Source organism: Ananas comosus, linkage group 23 (genome assembly GCF_001540865.1).
Source record: "Ananas comosus cultivar F153 linkage group 23, ASM154086v1, whole genome shotgun sequence".
NCBI lineage: Eukaryota > Viridiplantae > Streptophyta > Magnoliopsida > Poales > Bromeliaceae > Ananas > Ananas comosus.
The window spans coordinates 2,628,387-2,648,032 of NC_033643.1; the positions used below are offsets into that span (position 1 = coordinate 2,628,387).

The 19,646-nt window shown below is 38.2% G+C and overlaps 3 protein-coding genes across 3 annotated transcripts; all 3 read left to right on the forward strand.

Annotated features, from left to right (window-relative positions):
* On the forward strand, positions 195 to 2,592 carry LOC109727874 (exopolygalacturonase-like). Its single transcript, XM_020258070.1, has 5 exons — positions 195 to 503; positions 1,029 to 1,343; positions 1,546 to 1,835; positions 1,950 to 2,184; positions 2,273 to 2,592. Exons 1-5 carry the CDS (start codon positions 210 to 212, stop codon positions 2,489 to 2,491), a joined length of 1,353 nt encoding a protein of 450 aa, XP_020113659.1. The 5' UTR covers positions 195 to 209; the 3' UTR covers positions 2,492 to 2,592.
* LOC109728423 (cytochrome P450 94B3-like) lies at positions 5,302 to 7,736 on the forward strand. Its single transcript, XM_020258819.1, has 3 exons — positions 5,302 to 6,110; positions 6,215 to 6,404; positions 6,862 to 7,736. The coding sequence occupies exons 1-3, from the start codon at positions 5,379 to 5,381 to the stop codon at positions 7,494 to 7,496; spliced, it is 1,557 nt and encodes a 518-aa protein (XP_020114408.1). The 5' UTR covers positions 5,302 to 5,378; the 3' UTR covers positions 7,497 to 7,736.
* LOC109727853 (WAT1-related protein At5g07050-like) lies at positions 16,580 to 19,385 on the forward strand. The gene is made up of 7 exons (XM_020258054.1): positions 16,580 to 16,865; positions 17,231 to 17,293; positions 17,405 to 17,521; positions 17,619 to 17,877; positions 17,993 to 18,151; positions 18,509 to 18,660; positions 18,760 to 19,385. Exons 1-7 carry the CDS (start codon positions 16,663 to 16,665, stop codon positions 19,049 to 19,051), a joined length of 1,245 nt encoding a protein of 414 aa, XP_020113643.1. The 5' UTR covers positions 16,580 to 16,662; the 3' UTR covers positions 19,052 to 19,385.

The following is a 19,646-nucleotide window of genomic DNA, read 5'->3' on the forward strand; positions in this document are numbered from 1 at the left end:
AATATTAAAGCATGAGATTCCAAGTTTGAGTATCGTTAGTCAGGCTCAGAAGGTCTGGACCCTAGAAGGTCTCAAGCCTAAACGTGAGAGAAAGTATTAATTGTATAACACATCCATGTAAAGATAACACAAAGCACAAGGATCTTTTTGAAGTTTAGCCTGAAATTAATGACAAAACTCATTGTCTTTATAGCAAACAATGGACATTAATGGAGTCATTTCTTAGAAGCAATGCGTTAAGAACATGCTTATTGATGAAAAGTATAACTGCTGTTAAATTGAAGAATGAGGAGTTGTTTGTACAAAACGTAAACATTTCTTTCTTTGGTTTCTACTACTACAGGATTTGCCAAAATTTTCTCTCTTCAAAAATAAGAACAATGCTTGGAGTGGTCTTTTCCTCCATATTTTTGGTTGTGTACATTGCCAATTCATGTAATTGCATTAAGGTCTATGATGTTACCAAGTATGGAGCAAGTGCAGGTAAAAAGGATAACCAAGCAGTAAGTGATACTTCATCCTTATACAAAATATATGTATAATGTTATTTCGTTTCAATTGTTTCCGCCTAGAGCTAATGTCACATAGTCATAGAGCATGTTTGATTTTGCTATAGTGTTTTTTTATGAAGTGCGCAGTGCTGTTAGTAGAAGCATTATGTTGAAAACCCACAACAATTTTTTGCACTAGCTTAGACTTTCTGCCTTTGAGGCTCAAATCTCATTTTTGCATTTTGCCGTGACAAAAGATTTGTATTTTTCTCTTTGTTATCGGTATTGCTGAAAGCAGAAACCGGGTCAAACCAGCTCTTAGTGTAAGTTGGGCGTTATTTAGACATCTCTTACATAGCTTCTATTTTGAATATGGATCTAAGAGTTGCATGGAAGGTATAGAAATTTGTATGGGTTTATTAAGTTTCTTTGGTGTTTGGTAAGATCAGAGCATGATATCATCATCATGTAAAACTTCTTTCAATGTGCCAACTATTTTTAACTTCAGTAGTCTTCAACTGGATCTTCTCTTTCCAGGCTTTTTTGGCTGCTTGGAAAGCTGCATGCAACTTCGGCGGCGCCGCGAGCCTTCTGATCCCCCCCGGAACCTTCGCACTCGGGCCGGTCAATTTACGAGGGCCCTGCAAGAATCACAAGTCTCCTTTTGTTGAGATCAGGGGACATTTGAGGGCTCCTCCCCGGTTTATTCGCTCCCCTGATAGGTTTTGGATCAAGTTCAATGACCTCAACGAATTGACGGTCACCGGTGGCGGTGTACTCGACGGCCAGGGTGCTCTCTCGTGGCTGAGGAAAAAGTGCGGTCACGGTCGTTCCAGCAAGCTACCTCCAACAGTACGATCTTGGTATTTCGTTATTTGAAACATATAGTAGCTGAAGACTCGTTATAGTATCAAATCTGAATATAGTATCCGTGTTGGCAAAGATTTGTTGTATCACCTTATTTGTATCGTGTCGAGTCCATATCCTGCGTACTTTTCTCATCCTTGTTCATTTTTGGTCAGTGAAGTTATGATGAATGAATTGTTTTGTGTAGACACTCAAGTTTAAAGATGTTAGCAATTCGTCGATACACCGGCTTAATCTCGTCAATAGCAAGGCCTTCCACATGAACTTTCACCAATGCAATCACATCGACGTCCACGATCTTAAAATAACCGCGCCAGGAAATAGCCTCAACACCGACGGCATCCACGTCGGGCAAACAAGTCATATTAGCATTCGAAACTCGATCATCAGCACCGGCGACGACTGCATCTCCATCGGTCCAGGATCGAGAAATGTGACTGTGTCCAACATCACTTGCGGACCAGGCCATGGAATAAGGTGCAACTTCTACAAACACATGCGCGCTCAGATTTCGAACCATGTTTGTTCTACTATTTCGTAAAAATTTGACGAAAATTGAGAAATTTACTCGGTTTGTTTCTCTCTTTTTAGTGTTGGGAGTTTAGGGAAGTACAGAAATGAGACTGACGTGATCGGTTTGCTCGTAAGGAATTGTACGGTGAAGAACACTACGAACGGAGTCCGAATCAAGACGTGGCCAGGATCGCCTGGCTTGCAGGCAATTCGAGTTCTTAATATCACATTCGAGGACATAACCATGATCAATATATCGAATCCTATCATAATAAATCAACTTTATTGTCCGGGCCATGGCTGCACCAAAAAGGCACGAAAAGTTTGTTAACAAGCATTGAAATCTGAACATTTTCAGCATAGTTGTCAGTGACTGACGCAGAATTTGAACTCTCCTGCAGCCTTCGCAAATACAGATTGGCGACATCAGATTCAGAAGAATAAGAGGAACTTCAAGAACCGAAACAGCAATCAATTTGCAGTGCAGCGAAGACGTGCCGTGCAAGAACGTAGAGCTCGACGACGTAAAGTTAACTTGCGCAGGTCGGCGCGGTTGGTCATGCTCTAATGTGAATGGCAATTTCTCAGGCGTCCAGTTCACGGGCCCATGCCTCTCTTAGAGCACTAGATTGGCGCAATTTTGTCCATTCAGAACAAATTTTGGCAAATTTCTGTATGTTTATCGGAGTCGAGTTCTTGGATATATATAATCGAATTAGGAATTGGCATGTTTGCTCGGAAATTTTCTTTGATTTTGAATGAGAAATTGAGAATTAGAATAATCTGGCTCATCCTGTTTCTTTTCGAAGATGAGATGGGAATTGTTTGATCTCCCCATTTGGAATCTAACCTGGGTTTCATTTAGACCACACATCTCACCGCAAGCTAACTACATCATAATTTGAGATAAATTATACTAATAGTAACAAAATAAAAAAAGTGGAATGCATGATCAGAATAAAATCTTTAACGTAAATATGCTGGGAACGGTCGTTAACGTAAAATCATTTATTCATCAATTATTATTCATCACGTGAATGACACAAATCTTGATAATGAATAGAATAGCCTTACTTCGAAGATCGTAGAAATGAATAGAATAATCTCACGTTAATTTGGAACACAAAAGTACATAAAGGATGCATTATTATCACCATACAAGGTTTTAAAAAGTTCAATAAATAGAGATTTATAAAAGAAATAAGATTTAATTTAAGAAAGAATTAAAGTTCAGATATTACAGTGAATAAAATTTTTAGGCAGTGTTTGGTTAAGGGATAAAGTGGGAATAGACCACTTTATCCCTCTAATTCATCCAAACACTTTTTGAGAGAATGTGTTTATTTAATTCCCCTCTTAACGGGTTATTTGAATAACCCGTTAAGAGAGGGGAATTGTTGTTCCACCCTTTTGGTGGAATAATAATTTCACCTCTTTATACCTCTACTAATTTAATAATAAAATATTATTAATTAATATATTATATATTATTTTATTAATTAATTAGCTAAATTAATAATTAACTAATTTAATAATATTAGCTAAAATAATAATTATTTATTAGTGTTTTTATGTAATAACTAATATCTATATTGATTAATAAATTAATATTTTGACCAATATAACTAAATAAATAAATAAATAAGTAATTTACTAATATATTAATTTTTTAGCTTAATTCGTTAACTTATCAAATTATTTGTAGTTAGATAATTTATTAATTAACAGTACTCATGGATAATTGATTAATGATTAATTAATCTCCTAATTAATTTATAAATTAACATTTATGATTATCTAATAATATTCATGATAAATTAGTTAATTAATTTATTAAATATCATTTACTTAATATTTTGATGTTAATTAATTATATACAATATTATTATTTAACTACTATAATTACTTTTATTCCTATTATTCCTATCTAACTACCGAAACACTATTTTTCTTATTCTCAAAAATAACCCACTTTTCATCCAAACCTAAAATTGATTTTATTCCTGTTTATCCTGAAGTTGTACCTATCCCAGAAATAACCAAAAAAAATTTATTTTCGAACCAAACGATACCTTTAACGGGCATCGTTTGGTTTGGGAATAGGGATAGAGATAGGCCCTTATCCCTCCCTTTATATCCAAACGCTAATTTTTTATCCGAGAATAGTAGTTCTCGGTTATCCCCACCAACACCTCCATTTTCTATATAAAATTTTCTAATATTTTTCTTATCCTCGGGAACAACCCAATTTTCATCCAAACGCTATTTTTATTATCCTCATACTTGTACCTATCCCTGTAATAGCTAGTTCATGCTTATATCCAAACCAAACGGTACGACAAATTGATGGACGATGAAAACAAGCTGAAGACTTTGCTGCAATTGGGCACATCAAATAAAATAAAAAGAAAATGGGAGATTTCTTGGCCAACAAGAATCTGATGGCATGTGGCTCCTTGTCTCAGAAAATTATTGTCCATTTTTTATTCCTGCAACATTGTCAGCTGAAAGCTCAAATTTAATTATTAGAGTAATGCATGACAAGAGCAGCTCACCATGTACATTCTTGGGTTTAGCTCACAATGTACATTTTCTAGGGTTTTCTGGCCGGCTGACCGCATAATAATATAATTTAAAGGGCGAAACTAATTAAGAAGATAAATTTAATGGTGAAAAAGTTGATAGCACGAGCACTTAGTGCTATTAAAATTACTATAGTCCGACTCAAAACTTTAAACTAATTTTATGGATAAGTGTTGGACTAGTAATTCAAATTTAATCTGAAATTTAGCTAGAGATAAAGTATATCTAAATTACACATTGATTATATTTAAAAATTTATATAATTAGAGTAGAATTTGTAGTTATTCAAAGTAAAAGTTGGATTTAACATCTGTTATGATTTGATAGCTGTATATAATTAGGTATAGTTTAATTATATGAATTTTTAAATATAATCAATGTGTAATTTAGATATACTTTATCTCTAACTAAATTTTAAATTAAGTTTGAATTATTATTCTAACAAGAACAGTATATTTTTATTCATTTTTTATTTTTTTTTGTGTTGATGTTCGTGAGGTTGATAACTTTGTTAGTTTAGATGAGTAGTTTGAGATCTATTCTCATATTTTTCTCTTCTCCTGCATTATTAAATTTGGAGAGAGTGGAGGAGATTTCATGTAGGCCCTAATGATAGTTGTAAAGAAATTAAGTAAAACTCCAAGTAAACCTAACAATAGAGAAATAATAAGAGACTCTCTCCAAATTTAATAATGCAGGAGAAGAGAAAAATATGAGAATAGATCTCAAACTACTCATCTAAACTAACAAAAGTTATCAACNAAAAAAAAAAAAAAAAAAAAAGGAAAAAAAGAAAAAGAAAGGTTCATGCACACTATAATTTCAAAGCCAAGTTGTTGACTTCCTAAACCTTCAATCGAATGGATCCACGAGGCCAAATAAAAAAATATCTACCCACATCCAAACAATAAATAAAAGCCTAAGATGAACACAATCAAGCCCCAATCCAATCCAATGGAGCTCTCCCTTCTCCAATCCATCTTCTTCCTCCTCCTCCTTCTCGCCCTCTTCCTCCTCGCCCTCTTCCTCCTCCGCCAAAACCCCTCCAAAACCCCCTCCACCATCCATGGCCTCAAACCCCACCCCCTCCTCGGCCACCTCCCCCACTTCCTCAGCAACCGCCACCGCATCCTGGACTGGTTCACCGAGACCCTCCTCCGCAGCCCCACCCACACCATCTCCCTCCGCATCCTCGGCGGCTCCGCCGCCGCCGTGGTCACCGCCGACCCCCGCAACGTCGAGCACATGCTGCGCGCCCGCTTCGACAACTACCCGAAGGGCGCGCACTCCGCCTCCATGCTGCACGACCTCCTCGGCGGCGGCATCTTCAACTCCGACGGCGACCCCTGGCGGCGCCAGCGCAAGGCCGCCAGCTTCGAGTTCAGCAGGCGCTCGCTCCGCGCGTTCGTCGTCGACGCCGTGCAGTCCGAGCTGGCGGAGCGCCTGCTGCCGCTGCTGGAGAAGGCCGAAGAGGACGGCGACGTCGTCGACCTTCAGAAAGTGCTCGAAAGGTTCTCGTTTGATAATATATGCAAGGTCGCGTTCGGCGAAGACCCCGGCTGTCTGTCCGCCGAAGGCTTCGCCGGCAGAAATTTTGAATTCATGCAGGCTTTCGAGGAGGCGCAGAACATCGTGATCGGCCGCTTCATGTCGCCGGTGATGTTACATATATAAAAAATATTTAAACATCGTTCTCTATCTATCTGCTCGAACTTTTTATAGAGAATAACGGCTGTTTCGTATTATTTTTAAATAAGCAGTTGCGAGTCGCATGGAGGGTCAAGAAGCTGTTCGACGTCGGGTCGGAGAGAAGGCTGCGAAAATTGATGGCGACGGTGCACGGCTACACAGCGGAGATCGCCGTCCGGGCGAGGCGGGAGGGGACCGGCGCTTCTTCAGAGCAGAAGCGCGACCTCCTCTCGCGGTTCGCCTCCGACGAAACACACTCGGGTTTGTTCTTCGGAATAAATCATTTTCATTGTTAGTATTTGAATGGAGAGACTGATATTTGAATTCTTACTCTGGAGAAATTCAATCGGAGAATTTTTTTTTTTTTTTGCGAATAATATTTGAATTTAAATATGAATTATCTAAATTTACTAGGTTAAATCATAATTTTAATAAATTTAAATTTTGAATTTTTGACTTTGAGTTTAAATTTGAATTAAAAATTTTTACGTTCGCATTGTAAGTTTAAATTTGGATTCGAATTTTGAATAACGAATTTAGATTTTAACAAAAATTAATTTTTTTGAATATTAATTTGAACATGATTTCGATTCTGATTTCGATTTTTTTTTACGAATCAAATGAATCGATAGTTCTATCATTCTGTTTTCGATTCCGGCCTGTTTTCATTTCTATTTCGATTTTGATTCCTCACCTGAACCACCACACTTGTGCTCAGAGGAGTTCCTCCGCGACGTCGTGACCAACTTCCTCCTCGCCGGCCGCGAGACCACATCGTCGGCGCTCACGTGGTTCTTCTGGCTCGTGTCGGCGCGGCCCGACGTGCAGCGGAAGATAGTCGACGAGCTGCGATCGGTCCGAGCTGCTGCCGTCGACCGAATGCTCGGTTTTGACGAGCTGCGGGAGATGCACTACCTGCACGCGGCGATAACGGAGTCGATGAGGCTGTACCCTCCGGTGCCGATGGACACGCAGTCGTGCAGGGAGGACGACGTCATGCCCGACGGAACGTTCGTGGGGAAAGGATGGCAGGTGAGTTACAGTGCTTACGCAATGGGAAGACTGCCGGATATCTGGGGGCCGGATTGCGAGGAGTACCGGCCGGAGCGGTGGCTCGAGGACGGGGTTTTCCGGCCGGAGAGCCCGTTCAAGTATCCGGTGTTTCACGCCGGGCCGCGAATGTGCTTGGGGAAGGAGATGGCCTACATACAGATGAAGTCGATCGTCGCTTCGGTGCTCGAAAGGTACCAATTCCAAGTCGTGGGGAAGGACGGCTCGCCGGAGAGCATTCTTTCTTTCACTCTCAGAATGAAGGGGGGCTTGCCGGTTCGATTTCAAAAGAGGGACGAGTAAAAGTACGTGAGATTATTTCATCCATGTTCATCACGTAAACGATACGAATCTAAAAGCAGAATGCGCTCAGTGCTTAGGAGGAGAATGTGAGCAATTAATGCAATTTTGCTTTGGATGAAATGTTTTGAGTTGTTTTTATGTAAAATTAAATTTTATGTTTGGCTAAATATTTGTATGATTTTACCAAGAACCTACAATTGGACTACTAGCAGAAACCAGTATATACCAAGAGTTAAAATATTCGGAGAGATCCCCCAACTATATGCTGTTTTGAAATTTGAAATACACCTGTTAACTATTTTTATTTTGATTTACATTCATGAACTTTTGATGCTTTTTTTTTAAAAAAAATTCAGGTTACTTCGAAAGCTGGGTTAGAAATTTTGCTAAATTGAGCAATTATTCATTCAAATTTACATATTTTCAGCTAGTAGAACTGTAGATTTTGATAATTATTATTAACAGTTGATGCCCAGAAAACAGTAAATTTTAGCAAATCCTCAATCCAATATATGTAGCTAAACAACTCTAAATCAAAACAACAACAACAACAACAACAACAAATGGAAGTGAAAAAATTATTGTCTTATTATTCGACTCATTTTACGGCCCATCATATTCTTATGGGCCTCACGATTCCATTGTTAGGCCAGGCCTGTTAGTAACTAAGATCTGATGGGCCGAACGGTTTCTATTATATATGAAATACTATCATGCTACTTCTTCTGCTGTGCTCGCTACGACTGCACCAGAAAAAAATAAAAAAAAAAAAATTAAAATTCGAATAATTTTCACCTTTTATTTTTTTATTACAAAACTTAACAAAGTAGAATGGACATACACATCTACATGAATTCGAAGAATTTTTCCAATTTGATTTGTATCAAATATTTGCTCGATTTGGTTTCAAATGGCTCTTTCGGTGGAATCGAACATGAACCTTTATATGAAAGAAGAGAACTTTCTGCTCTGATATCATATTAAACAACCTACGTCATATAGAGCTAAGATCAATATTTTAATATTTTATGTTCGACGCTTTATTTTTAAGTATCTGTAGTTACTTAACTATATATAAGTTCTCTTTTTAAAGATTCTTACTTTCAATTATTCTCAAAACTTCCAGGAATTTGAAAGAGGAGAACAAATTCTAGTCACCAACCCTATTAATTAGATAATCATTGTTGATAGGGCTAACTCTTGTGTATCTCATCCTAAGCAATTATAGGATATTGTATCTTAAGAAAAAACTATATAGGACCATTAGATCTTACACAAACCTAACAACATGAGAGAAAAAGTACCAACATGTAGATAACTAATTCCTCTTTATTGGTAATTAGAATTTTTTTGGAAAAGTTGAACTAAAAGTGATTTTCTTTTAGGGTTTTTTTTAATCTTTTCTTTTTTGTGAATCCGAATCATATTTTGCTTGTCATTCACCACTACTACGTTCATGTTTATCTCATTTACAGAGAGAGAGAGAGAGAGAGAGAGAGAGAGGGAATATGTTTTTCTTGTTGATACATTCATGTTTGTCTCACCCTTTCAAAGGTTTTATTTCTGCAATTCACTATGTTTGTAGGGACGTGTATGCAAATAACCCTTTTTTTTTTTGTTGCTTAACGTTCTAAACGTCGCATGTACTGGCACGTAATACGAATTGCATATTTCATAGATTTTTTTAAATATTTTTTTAACATACACAATTTATTTATTCAAAAAAATTTGATATAGAATTTTTTATACACTATCTATAATAGGATCAATATCTCTGATCGAAAATTTTAGTGCTATATCACCGTTTTTTATAGAATCTTTATTTTTAGCTGTTGATGTTAAATCTTTTCGATTGCTAGATAAATTATATCGAAAAGTCACAAAAAATATTTTTCTAAAAACTTTAAATACGCTAGATCAATCTAACGAAGTCAATCGTCGATTCGAAAATTCCATCATCGAAATGGTTTTGGAGCGCGAAGGCCTCTGTGTTCTTAAGAGCATATCAACCCTGCTCTCTCTCTCTCTCTCTCTCTCTCTCTCTCTCTCTCTATATATATATATATATTAGTCCGACTACTATACTATCGATAGTATCAAGCCCTTGATACTATTGAGTTTTCTACCGTTAGATCTACCCTTTGATCATTTCCACCCGTTAGATTATACTATTAAACCAACCACCCACTCAACCCTAGAGGACCACTATCATTCTAACCGCACATCTTTTCGTCCAACAGCTGAAAACTCAATAGTACCAAGGGCTTGGTACTATTGATAGTATAGTAGCATAATTCTATNGGGTTATTGTTTTGTTATGCTGAATAATTATCATTACATATTATGAGTTAATTAGTGTATAATTCTACATTTCATTTCTAATCTATTATTAGCAACAGGCCTTTTAAGTATAACAAAACAATAAATATGGATCGATATGTAGTTAAATGCAACAGCCAAAATAAGTGTAGGTGCACTAAACTACAACATACAACATAATTAAATTGTTAATTAATATTTGTTTATTTCAAAATACCACTCAAATAGTACGCAATCAACAATACTATAAAATACAGTATAAAACCAAACATGCTTTAGAATTATATGTATGATATAATCCTTATTATGATCTTTCATAAAAACGAGGTTACACTACTAAAGTTATTCGGAAAAAAAAAGAGAAAGTAATACTATCTTGAATCAAAACCATCCTTTCCCAAAGAGTTTCTCACTAATTATTATTGGCTTTGGAAAGTTCATTTCAGCTTTGTAATTTTTTTTTTAAAGTAGTATATTTATTTAATTAGTCCTTAATTTAACTCGTAGTGAACGGATATGATCTTAATCAAAGGGTAACTCTTATTGAGTGAATGTGAAAGGATGTAATTTTTAGCTTGGACACAAAAAAAATACGACTTTATGGTGTGTCCCTTCATACATATGTCTGTTGAAATTAACTTTTACATATATTAAATTTGACCTATATGCATTGATCAGGCAGTAAAAAAGACACTGTTAATAAATTGAAAGTTATTATCAAATGAAAAGTCATAAATTAAAAAGTCACTTCACAAGACGCTCATTCATAAATTGTCTTAATGAAGCACGCGTTTGTGGTTTATATAAGTCCATAACGTTGATTGTTGATAAGTTTAAGTTTTTATTCATAATTTGTTTTTAAAAAAATTTTATTCTGTGTTTTTCGACAACTTAATCGAGTGAGCGCTCAAACGCCTGACTTCGTGTATGTAAATGCACTTAGGGTTAATACTTCATTAGATCCTGAGAGTATATTCGTTCACCCAATGCACATTATCTTATTCGAACAGTAACAACGGATTTAAGTCTGAAGTAGAATGACTTTGTCACATGTATTATAAAGTCTTTTTCGTCTTTCTACCTCATATATTCTGTACTTATTGCTACAACAAGCTTCTATCACACAAGAAATAAAAGCTTTAGATTATTCTTTTCATTACATGTAACTTGCAACAGCTGTTGCATTAAAAGCTTTCATAATTGAAGCTTTATTACATGAACGCTTAAGTGCGCGGCTACCGGAAAAAGCGCTTAACTTAACCCCTCAAAGAAGCCATGTGAGCACTGTAATGTAAACTAATTCACAGTGGGCCATGTCCTTAATTTCTTTTATATATGGGTTTAGTGTTTTGAGATGAATAATGTGTTTGCTTTTGAGCCACCATTAAATTTTTCTCTAAAGAAGTTGCTTTACGAGGTGTCAAGGCGTGGTGTTTTTAAGTTGCTATCTGTTTGGCTCTGCTACAAAATATAATGTTATCGAATGGATTACTGTCGAAATGTCACTATACATTATATTTTTAATAGCTTTTTTAATTCTGCTACAAAATTAGAAGCATCAACTAGAATTTCTTACTTTCGAAGCTCAATATCTTATTGCCAAGCTCTTTCTCTGATTTTATATTTTTCTTTTTATTAGACGCTGTTCTTAGATGCTACTTAGTTGCTGATCAATATTGTTGATCATACTATCGATACCGACATCTTCAAATGGTGGAAAGGAGCCCTTTGTCATACCGATATCTTCAAATGGGGACTAGAATATAAATTAGGGAATGGATATACTATTGATTTCTGGTCTGATAAATGGTGTGGGGAGAAGGCCTTGCAGATGGCCTACCCGGAGGTATACGATTTGGCGGAATGCAAGACCGCTAAAGTCAAGGATTGTTTGGGAAGTGATGGCTGGAACTGGAATGCGATACTAGGAGGCGATGGCGGTGGTAGTTAGGGCTTGTGCTCTTCGTGGTCAGAGTTTAAGGATCATATCTCTACCTGCACAGGTGATCAGAACCCTGATATGTACGATACTTTGGAGGTGGGACCCTGGGGGGCGTTTCTCAGTTAAGTCGATATACTCTACGCTGATGGATGGAGGCACGAGGGATGCCCGCGCAAACAAGCTATGGAGGCTTCGAGTATCCTTAAAAGTTAAGGTGTTCTGCTGGCTCGCCCTTAAAAAGAGACTACTTACAATTGACAATCTACTAAAAAGAGGGTGGAGTGGTGACACGGCTTGTGTTCTATGCGGATCTGAAGAGGAGACTGTGGACCATTTGTTCTCAGCTTGTGTCTTTGCTAAATTCATTGTTGTGATGGCAGTGGAGGGTGGTCAGGTTTGGGATTCGGGAGACGGTGTTCATGGGGTTTGGGAGAGATGGGCGAGTATGAAGAGCTCGCATTCTACGTCTACTAGACTTCAGGAATTAGCGGCTTGTTGGTGGATCATTTGGGAGAGCAGGAACGATGCGATCTTTAGACCGAATCAACTCTAAGAGCTGTCCGTAAGGTTAAAAGTTTGTCGGGGGATTGGGCACAATATCTGTAGAATGTAAGGATAATAGGTTAATAGATTTTTTTATTTTTATTTTTATTTTTTTTTAAGACCCAGTTGCCTCACTTCTGTAGCCTAATTCATCCGTTCAATGAATGAAGCGGGTAGCATGCTACCTTATTCTAAAAAATATATATATATATATTGTTGATCATTACTTCAGTCTTATTTGATAAAATAAAAGTATTTTTTATAACAGATATTTTATATTGTAATAATAGGACTTGACCAAGTATTCTTTTTATTTTACAGAAAAGATCCCTTGTATTTTAACACTTGTCTTAATTTTATCCTACTTTAAAAATCGCATCAATTACTCTCCTACATTTGGCCTTTATTTCAAATAAGTCCAAATATTTCGATGATTGCTAAATTTAGTTATAAAAGTTTGTAAAAACAAGTTAGTTAATTTATAATAATATAAATTAACTAAACTTGCTTTAAAATTGCATAATAAAATATCAATTTTGATAATATTAGTAATTGTAATTTAGCCCTTATGTTATATAAAAAAACAAAAATATATTTTATCAAATATATATATTATAATGAATATTTCCTTATAAAGAAGAAACATTAAAAAAAAAAAAAAGGGAATTGAAATGGTCCCCGAGGTGAGTGGAGAGAAGAGTTTTAGAACTATTTTTGGATCTTTGGGAATATTTAAAAATTAAAAATATTTAAGCTGTAATGCAACATGAATCACAATGATAACGTGGGCATGTTCATGGTTAATTTGGTGGCATATATATTGTGCTTCCTAGCTAGGAATGCAATGTACATTGCCTTAATTAATTAATGATCAAGAGGAATCCCCACCATGATGATTATTATTTGTTATTTCTTTTTTTTTTTTGAGAAATAGGTAGCAAGCTACCTGCTTCATTCATTAAGTAAAATGAACTGAGCGTATAGAGATGGAAGCAGCTTGGGCCTCCGAGAAGTGCAAAAAATAAATGGCAAAGGCAAAAGGGGCAAAGAAGGAGAGAAGGAAGAGGAGAGGGGAGAAGAGTGAATTTATTGTCGTTTCAGGTCAGCACGGTCTAGTCGGTCGTAAGAAGGTTAACTCGTTCCACATCGGGCGGAGTAGCCCGAAAAACGGAGTTGTTCCTATCCCTCCATACCACCCACCAGATCGCAGCAAGAAGGGTTAGCCCTCGCATTCGCGACGAATCGACTAGGCAGGCAGCTAAATAGGTCCAAAGTGAACGGACATCGCCAAGGGCTTCGTTAGGTATGTCCAGTCCATCCACGCTGAGAAATATGTATCGGACATATACACAGTTACAGAAGAGGTGGTCGCAGCTCTCCGTTCCTACTACGCAGAAGACGCATTGTTGGTCCACAGGTATGCCTCTTTGGAGCAGTCGGTCAGCAGTGAGAAGTCTCTTCCGAAGTAGTATCCAAATGAAGACTCTGATTTTAAGTGGAGTTTTTAAATGCCAAATATATCTGCTCAGCGGGGTTTGTAGTCCCGCATAAGTAAGGAACTGGTAGAGGAATTTGACGGAAAAAATTTGGTTGGCTGTCCACCTCCATTTTAATAAGTCTGGTCCGGCACAAGGAGAGCGGTGAAGTAGCAAGTCTTTAAGCATCGTTAGCCGTGTGCGTCGATCAGCGGAATTGCTTGTTGAGAAACCGCCGCAGATGAATCGCCATCGCCATCTCCATCCATTTGCTTTCCAGCACTGAGATATTCTGACATCCTTGTTTATGATAGCCGTATAGATATCTGGGAAATGGGTCCGAAGGGGGGTTTCTCCGATCCAGATATCGGACCACATCCTTATATTCTGGCCATCACCTAGGTCGTAGGTTACGCCGCACTTGAAAATTTTGCGGCATCGTACCACTCCTTTCCACCACTGCGAGTAAGGGGAGTAAGCTCTACCCTCATGTAGGGGCCTTCGTCTAGCGTAGTACAGAGATCTGATTAGTTTGCACCAGTGCAGGTTTGGCTCGTTGAAGGATCGCCACCACCATTTAGTCAAGAGGGCCGTGTTCATGGATTCCATGTCCTTGATGCCTAATCCGCCCTCTCTCTTGCTTTTGCAGATGGCTTTCCAGTTGACAAGACAAGCACCACTGGCGATTTTGGAGCACCCTTTCTAGAAGAATACTCGTCTTAAGGTTTCGATTCGATGTAGGACCCACTGTGGCGCTTTGAAGATTAAAAAGAAGAATAGTGGTATGTTAGAGAGGACCGAGTTGACGAGCGTAAGCTGTCCCCCAAGGGAGAGTAATTTGGCTTTCCATCCTTCTATTCTTGCCTCTATGCGGTTAATGACCCAAGCCCAGTCCTCCCTGCGGAGTTGCTTGTTGTGTAGTGGCATCCCCAGGTAGCGGAAGGGTAGCTTTCCAACTTTGCAGCCTATGATGTTGGCTAGTCTCTCGGCTTTGCGCGGGTTGGACCCGATGTAGTAGAATTATGATTTGTCCAGGTTGATTTTAAGGCCAGAGGCCCAAGCAAAGATTTTTCAAACGAACTGCAGATTCCGCATACAGCTTTTCCTTGGCTCACAGAAAAATATTGTGTCGTCAGCGTATTGAATGAGTACAGTCTGGCAGTCGTCGGATGGTCCAATTCCACGTAAGAGGTTGTTTCCTCTCGCAGCCTCCGTTATCCTGGCCAGGCTGTTTGCTACTAGTATAAATAGATAAGGAGAGAGAGGGTCCCCTTGTCTTAGCCCCTTCCTAGCTTTTAACCAATTAGGCGGGGTATCATTAACTAGGACGGCCATTTTAGCGTTACAGATACATTGTTCGATCCAGCCGCACCATTTGTCAGAAAAACCTAGCTAATGCAGAACACTCTTTAGGAAAGACCATCTGACATTGTCAAAAGTTTTCTCGAAGTCGACTTTAATGCTTGCACATTCCATCCCAATTTTAGAACACCAGTTTATTAGTTCGCTTGCGGTGACGAACAAGTCGGCCAACAGCCGGTCTTTGAGAAAGGCCGATTGCGTGGATTTGTTATTTCTTAAATATTATTTGTTGTGGGTTAAAAGAAGCGCCACGATTGTTGTATAACTTAATTTAGTTGAGTAAATATTCATATATCACTAACGTCAAAGTAATACAGCAGTGTTATGTTTAATAATACGTCAATAATTAAAATATCATATTAATTTTATATCAGCGATATGTCAATATCTAGTCAACTAAACTAAATTATGGGTTTTGAGTGTAGCAATTCAGAAAATTTTAGCTAAAAAAATTAAAGGTTGAAAACTAACAATAAAATAATTTGAAATAATCATTACTTTTGATCTTTTTATATTTTTACATTTTTATATCTAATAAAATATTATATTCTTCAGAATGGGAGCATCCTTATCCAAATGTTCCACCAGCCTTTGATCGAGCAATCTCATCCGTCCATCTCTCCCATCATGCGGTTCACACAAAAGCATCCCCAGGAAGGGAAAAAGCCTGCACCAACACACTTGCACCGCATCATCAGTAATAAATTAATTATATTTTTTTATTTGAGAGAAAAGTATAATAAAAATATTTTTTTATTAATTATATTGATTAGATATATCAACTCAAAAAAATAATTTTATTAATTGAAAATGACACGTCAGTAATATGCTCGTGCATTCTAGATTTCTTTTTCCGGAAACGGGTCGCCGCGTCCCAACGCGGCCGCACCCAACCACGCCCCAACAACTCGCGCACCCACACGCCGCGTCAGCGCGCACCGACCGGTTCGGACCGGTTCTAGACCAGAACCGAACCGAACAGGACTGGACCGGACCGGGCAGCGTCGGTGCTTCTCGGATCGCCGCCCACTATGGCTCTGCGGGTGGGCCCACAAGAATATGCGAATGAGGTGGATAGGTAAAAAGTGTATAGAGACCCCCTAAATTATGGGTATTGAGAAATTGTCTCCTCTATTTTTTTTTTTTAGAAAAAATTACATATGGTTAATTTCTTGTTTTTAAAATTTATTTTCAGTTTTATTTACCAAAAATTATTATGAAATATTAATAAATTTAATAAAATACTTAATTTATTTGAGTACAATTAATTTAAAAAAGTTTGAGGGTTCAGCGTGCATATTTCCCAAATGGAATATTCAGAACCCACCAATCGGGCCCCACCTTACTCATAATACAACAATGTAAATTTCCACAAATGCCCTCCACCATCCTACTATAAATATGTTCCACAGGCTCACACATTTCCTACACAGGTGATCACAACAAGCTTAAGTAGCTTGAGCTCTTCATCTCTCTCTCTCTTTCTCTCTCTCCTTTGGTACAATTTCTTTTATACTAGTTGATCATGGCGATCGGCAGGCGCTGCGGCGATCTCTTCCGGAAGATGAAGCCCTACATCGCGATGGTATCGCTCCAGTTCGGCTATGCGGGGATGAACGTGATCACGAAGGTCTCGCTCAACCACGGCATGAGCCACTACGTGCTGGTCGTGTACCGGCACGCCTTCGCCACCCTCTCCATTGCCCCCTTAGCTCTCATCCTCGAGCGGTATTGATTAGGGACCTAAACTTACTACATTTTTGTACATAGCGTTCACGAATCTCGATGGTACCAAATTCGGCCTTCCGTCACATAGCACATGAACAAATTTGCAGCATACGATAATCGAATCCATGACATCATGATACTACTTAATTGTTGGATCATGTGCGGTAACCATTAATCTCAAAATCTCAACTGTTAGAAAAATCCAACCAATTTACTTAAAAACATATAGACACAGTGTCCACGAGTCTCGATTATCAGTAGTCCAATCTAACCTCCCTCTATTTCTCGACCTATCCTAACCTCCGCTGATCTTTTTAAGCCAACAAGTTTGCGCTTAACTAAGTGTGTCACTCTTTATTTTGCAGGAAGGTGAGGCCTAAGATGACGCTCAAAATATTTTTGCAAATATTTGTGTTGGCTCTACTTGGGTTAGTATACATATATAAACTTCATGTTCATACAATTTTACTACTGATCATATATATTATACGTCATGAAAAATTTTGTTACTAAATTATGTTGTGTATATATATTTTCAGGCCTGTTATAGACCAAAACTTTTACTACGCCGGATTGAAGTTCACGTCCCCGACTTTCTCCTGCGCGATGAGCAACATCCTGCCTGCAATGACCTTCGTGATGGCCGTCATATTCAGGTCGAATGGTCCCAGCAAATTTATATTTATGTACATATATATATTTTCGTCGCGAGCTAATTTGAACCTAACAAATTGCATGCGCGTATACATATAGGATGGAGAAATTGGACATGAAGAAGATGACGTGCCAGGCGAAGGTGGCGGGGACGCTGGTGACGGTCGTGGGCGCGATGCTGATGACGCTTTACAAGGGACCAATAATGGAGATGGTTTGGACCCGGCACGGCCATTCGCACGGCGCGGCGGAGGCGCCCGGGAGCTCCGCCGCGGATCCCTCGAGCAGGGATTGGTTTTTGGGCTCCATGTTCCTCATCATAGCTACCTTGGCTTGGGCTTCTCTCTTCATCCTTCAAGTAAGCTTCATGTGTGTGTATATGTTGAAAATGAGTGATGTGTTTTAGTCACCATTAATGCATCATGTTTTATGATCAAATTGTGTTTTGTGCATGTGTGTGTGTGTATGTGTAGGCTGTGACATTGAAGCAATACTCAGCTCAACTCTCTCTCACTACATTGATATGTTTTGTGGGCACTCTCCAAGCTATTGTTGTCACCTTTGTGGTGGAGCACAAGCCCTCCGTTTGGACCATAGGATTCGACATGAACCTCCTTGCTGCTGCTTATGCTGTTAGTCTCTCTCTCTCTATATCTCTCTCTCTCTAAAAACTTAAAACTACCAGAGAACGGTGTTTTAATCATTACTCAAAACTCCCTCTCCCCGTGAGTGGATTTTGACAGTAAACTTGTGACACCCCAATAGCCCTACATCGAATGGGAATGGAGTTGTCATTTGGTATATAAGAGGTCACCGTCTTAGTAATAATAACCGAGTTTAAGTATTTTGGGCCGATGGCCATGGCTTTTTACAAAACAGGACACGCCAGTCCACTAGAATCCCACTGGTAAGGCGTAGGGTGGAGATGACACACTAAACAATCGTTTTTCTCCGAAAACTTATGGTGATTTGTTGCTATATTTTTGCAGGGCATTGTGACATCTAGCATTGCTTACTATGTCCAAGGGCTAGTGATAGAGAAAAGAGGGCCAGTGTTTGCCTCAGCATTTAGCCCACTGATGATGATCATAGTTGCTATTATGGGATCTTTTATCCTTGCAGAGAAAATATATCTTGGAGGGTAAATACTATCACCATTTTTACAACCCAAATTGAACCACTTTTATTTTCCAAAACTTTGATTAACATTTTCTTCTTTTTTTAAAAAATTTTGATGCAGTGTTCTTGGAGCTGTGTTGATTGTGATGGGACTGTACTCAGTGCTCTGGGGTAAATACAGAGAGAACAAGGAGCAAAAGGAGAATGAATCTATGGCTTTACCCATGGCCTCAAAGGGAGGTAATGTGGGGTGTGGGTTGGAAATGTTTACCACAGAGGTGATTAATGGAGCTGAGTTGGAGAGCAAAAAACCCAGTGACATGAACTCCACTTGCAATGGAAAAGCAATTAATGGAGCTAGTGCCCAAATTGGCCAAGTTCCACTCAATCAAGAAGCTGCACCAAAAAGCTAACTCATTTTGGTATTTTTATCCACTGCTTTTTCTAATAAGGAGATTTATGTATGCTGACAAAGTAAGAGGAAGGGGAGAACAAATGAAGAAGCAAGTGATAATTAAAGAGCAATGAAGAGTATTTTTTTTGTTGTTGTATTAGACTACTAATTTATCTACTTACTTTGTATGAGGAAAAAAGAGAATGAAAAAGAGAAAAGGTGTTTTTAATTTTACTTTTCCTCCTTTCTTTTTGGGGCTTGAAGTGAAAGAGATTGTGGGTGTGTGTGTGTTCATGTAAGCAATGGGAGTTTGAATTGAAGTAATTTTCAGGGTTATGTATCCCTCTTGAACATTAATGCTACCACTTCTCAATTGGAGTCCATGGATAACAATTTGGATGAAAATAATATCACTTTTTTTGTATCTTCCTTCGCATCTGGACTCGAGATATCTGAGTATGTGCAAGACGCAGAATTGATTAAAAGTTAGAAAATTAAATTAACTGAAATTAGGAGCCCAGCGAAACTCGAAATCATAACCTCCGGCCCTGATACCATATCAAAACACTGTTAAACAAATTATAATGTCCATCCAGTGGGATCACATTGATTTT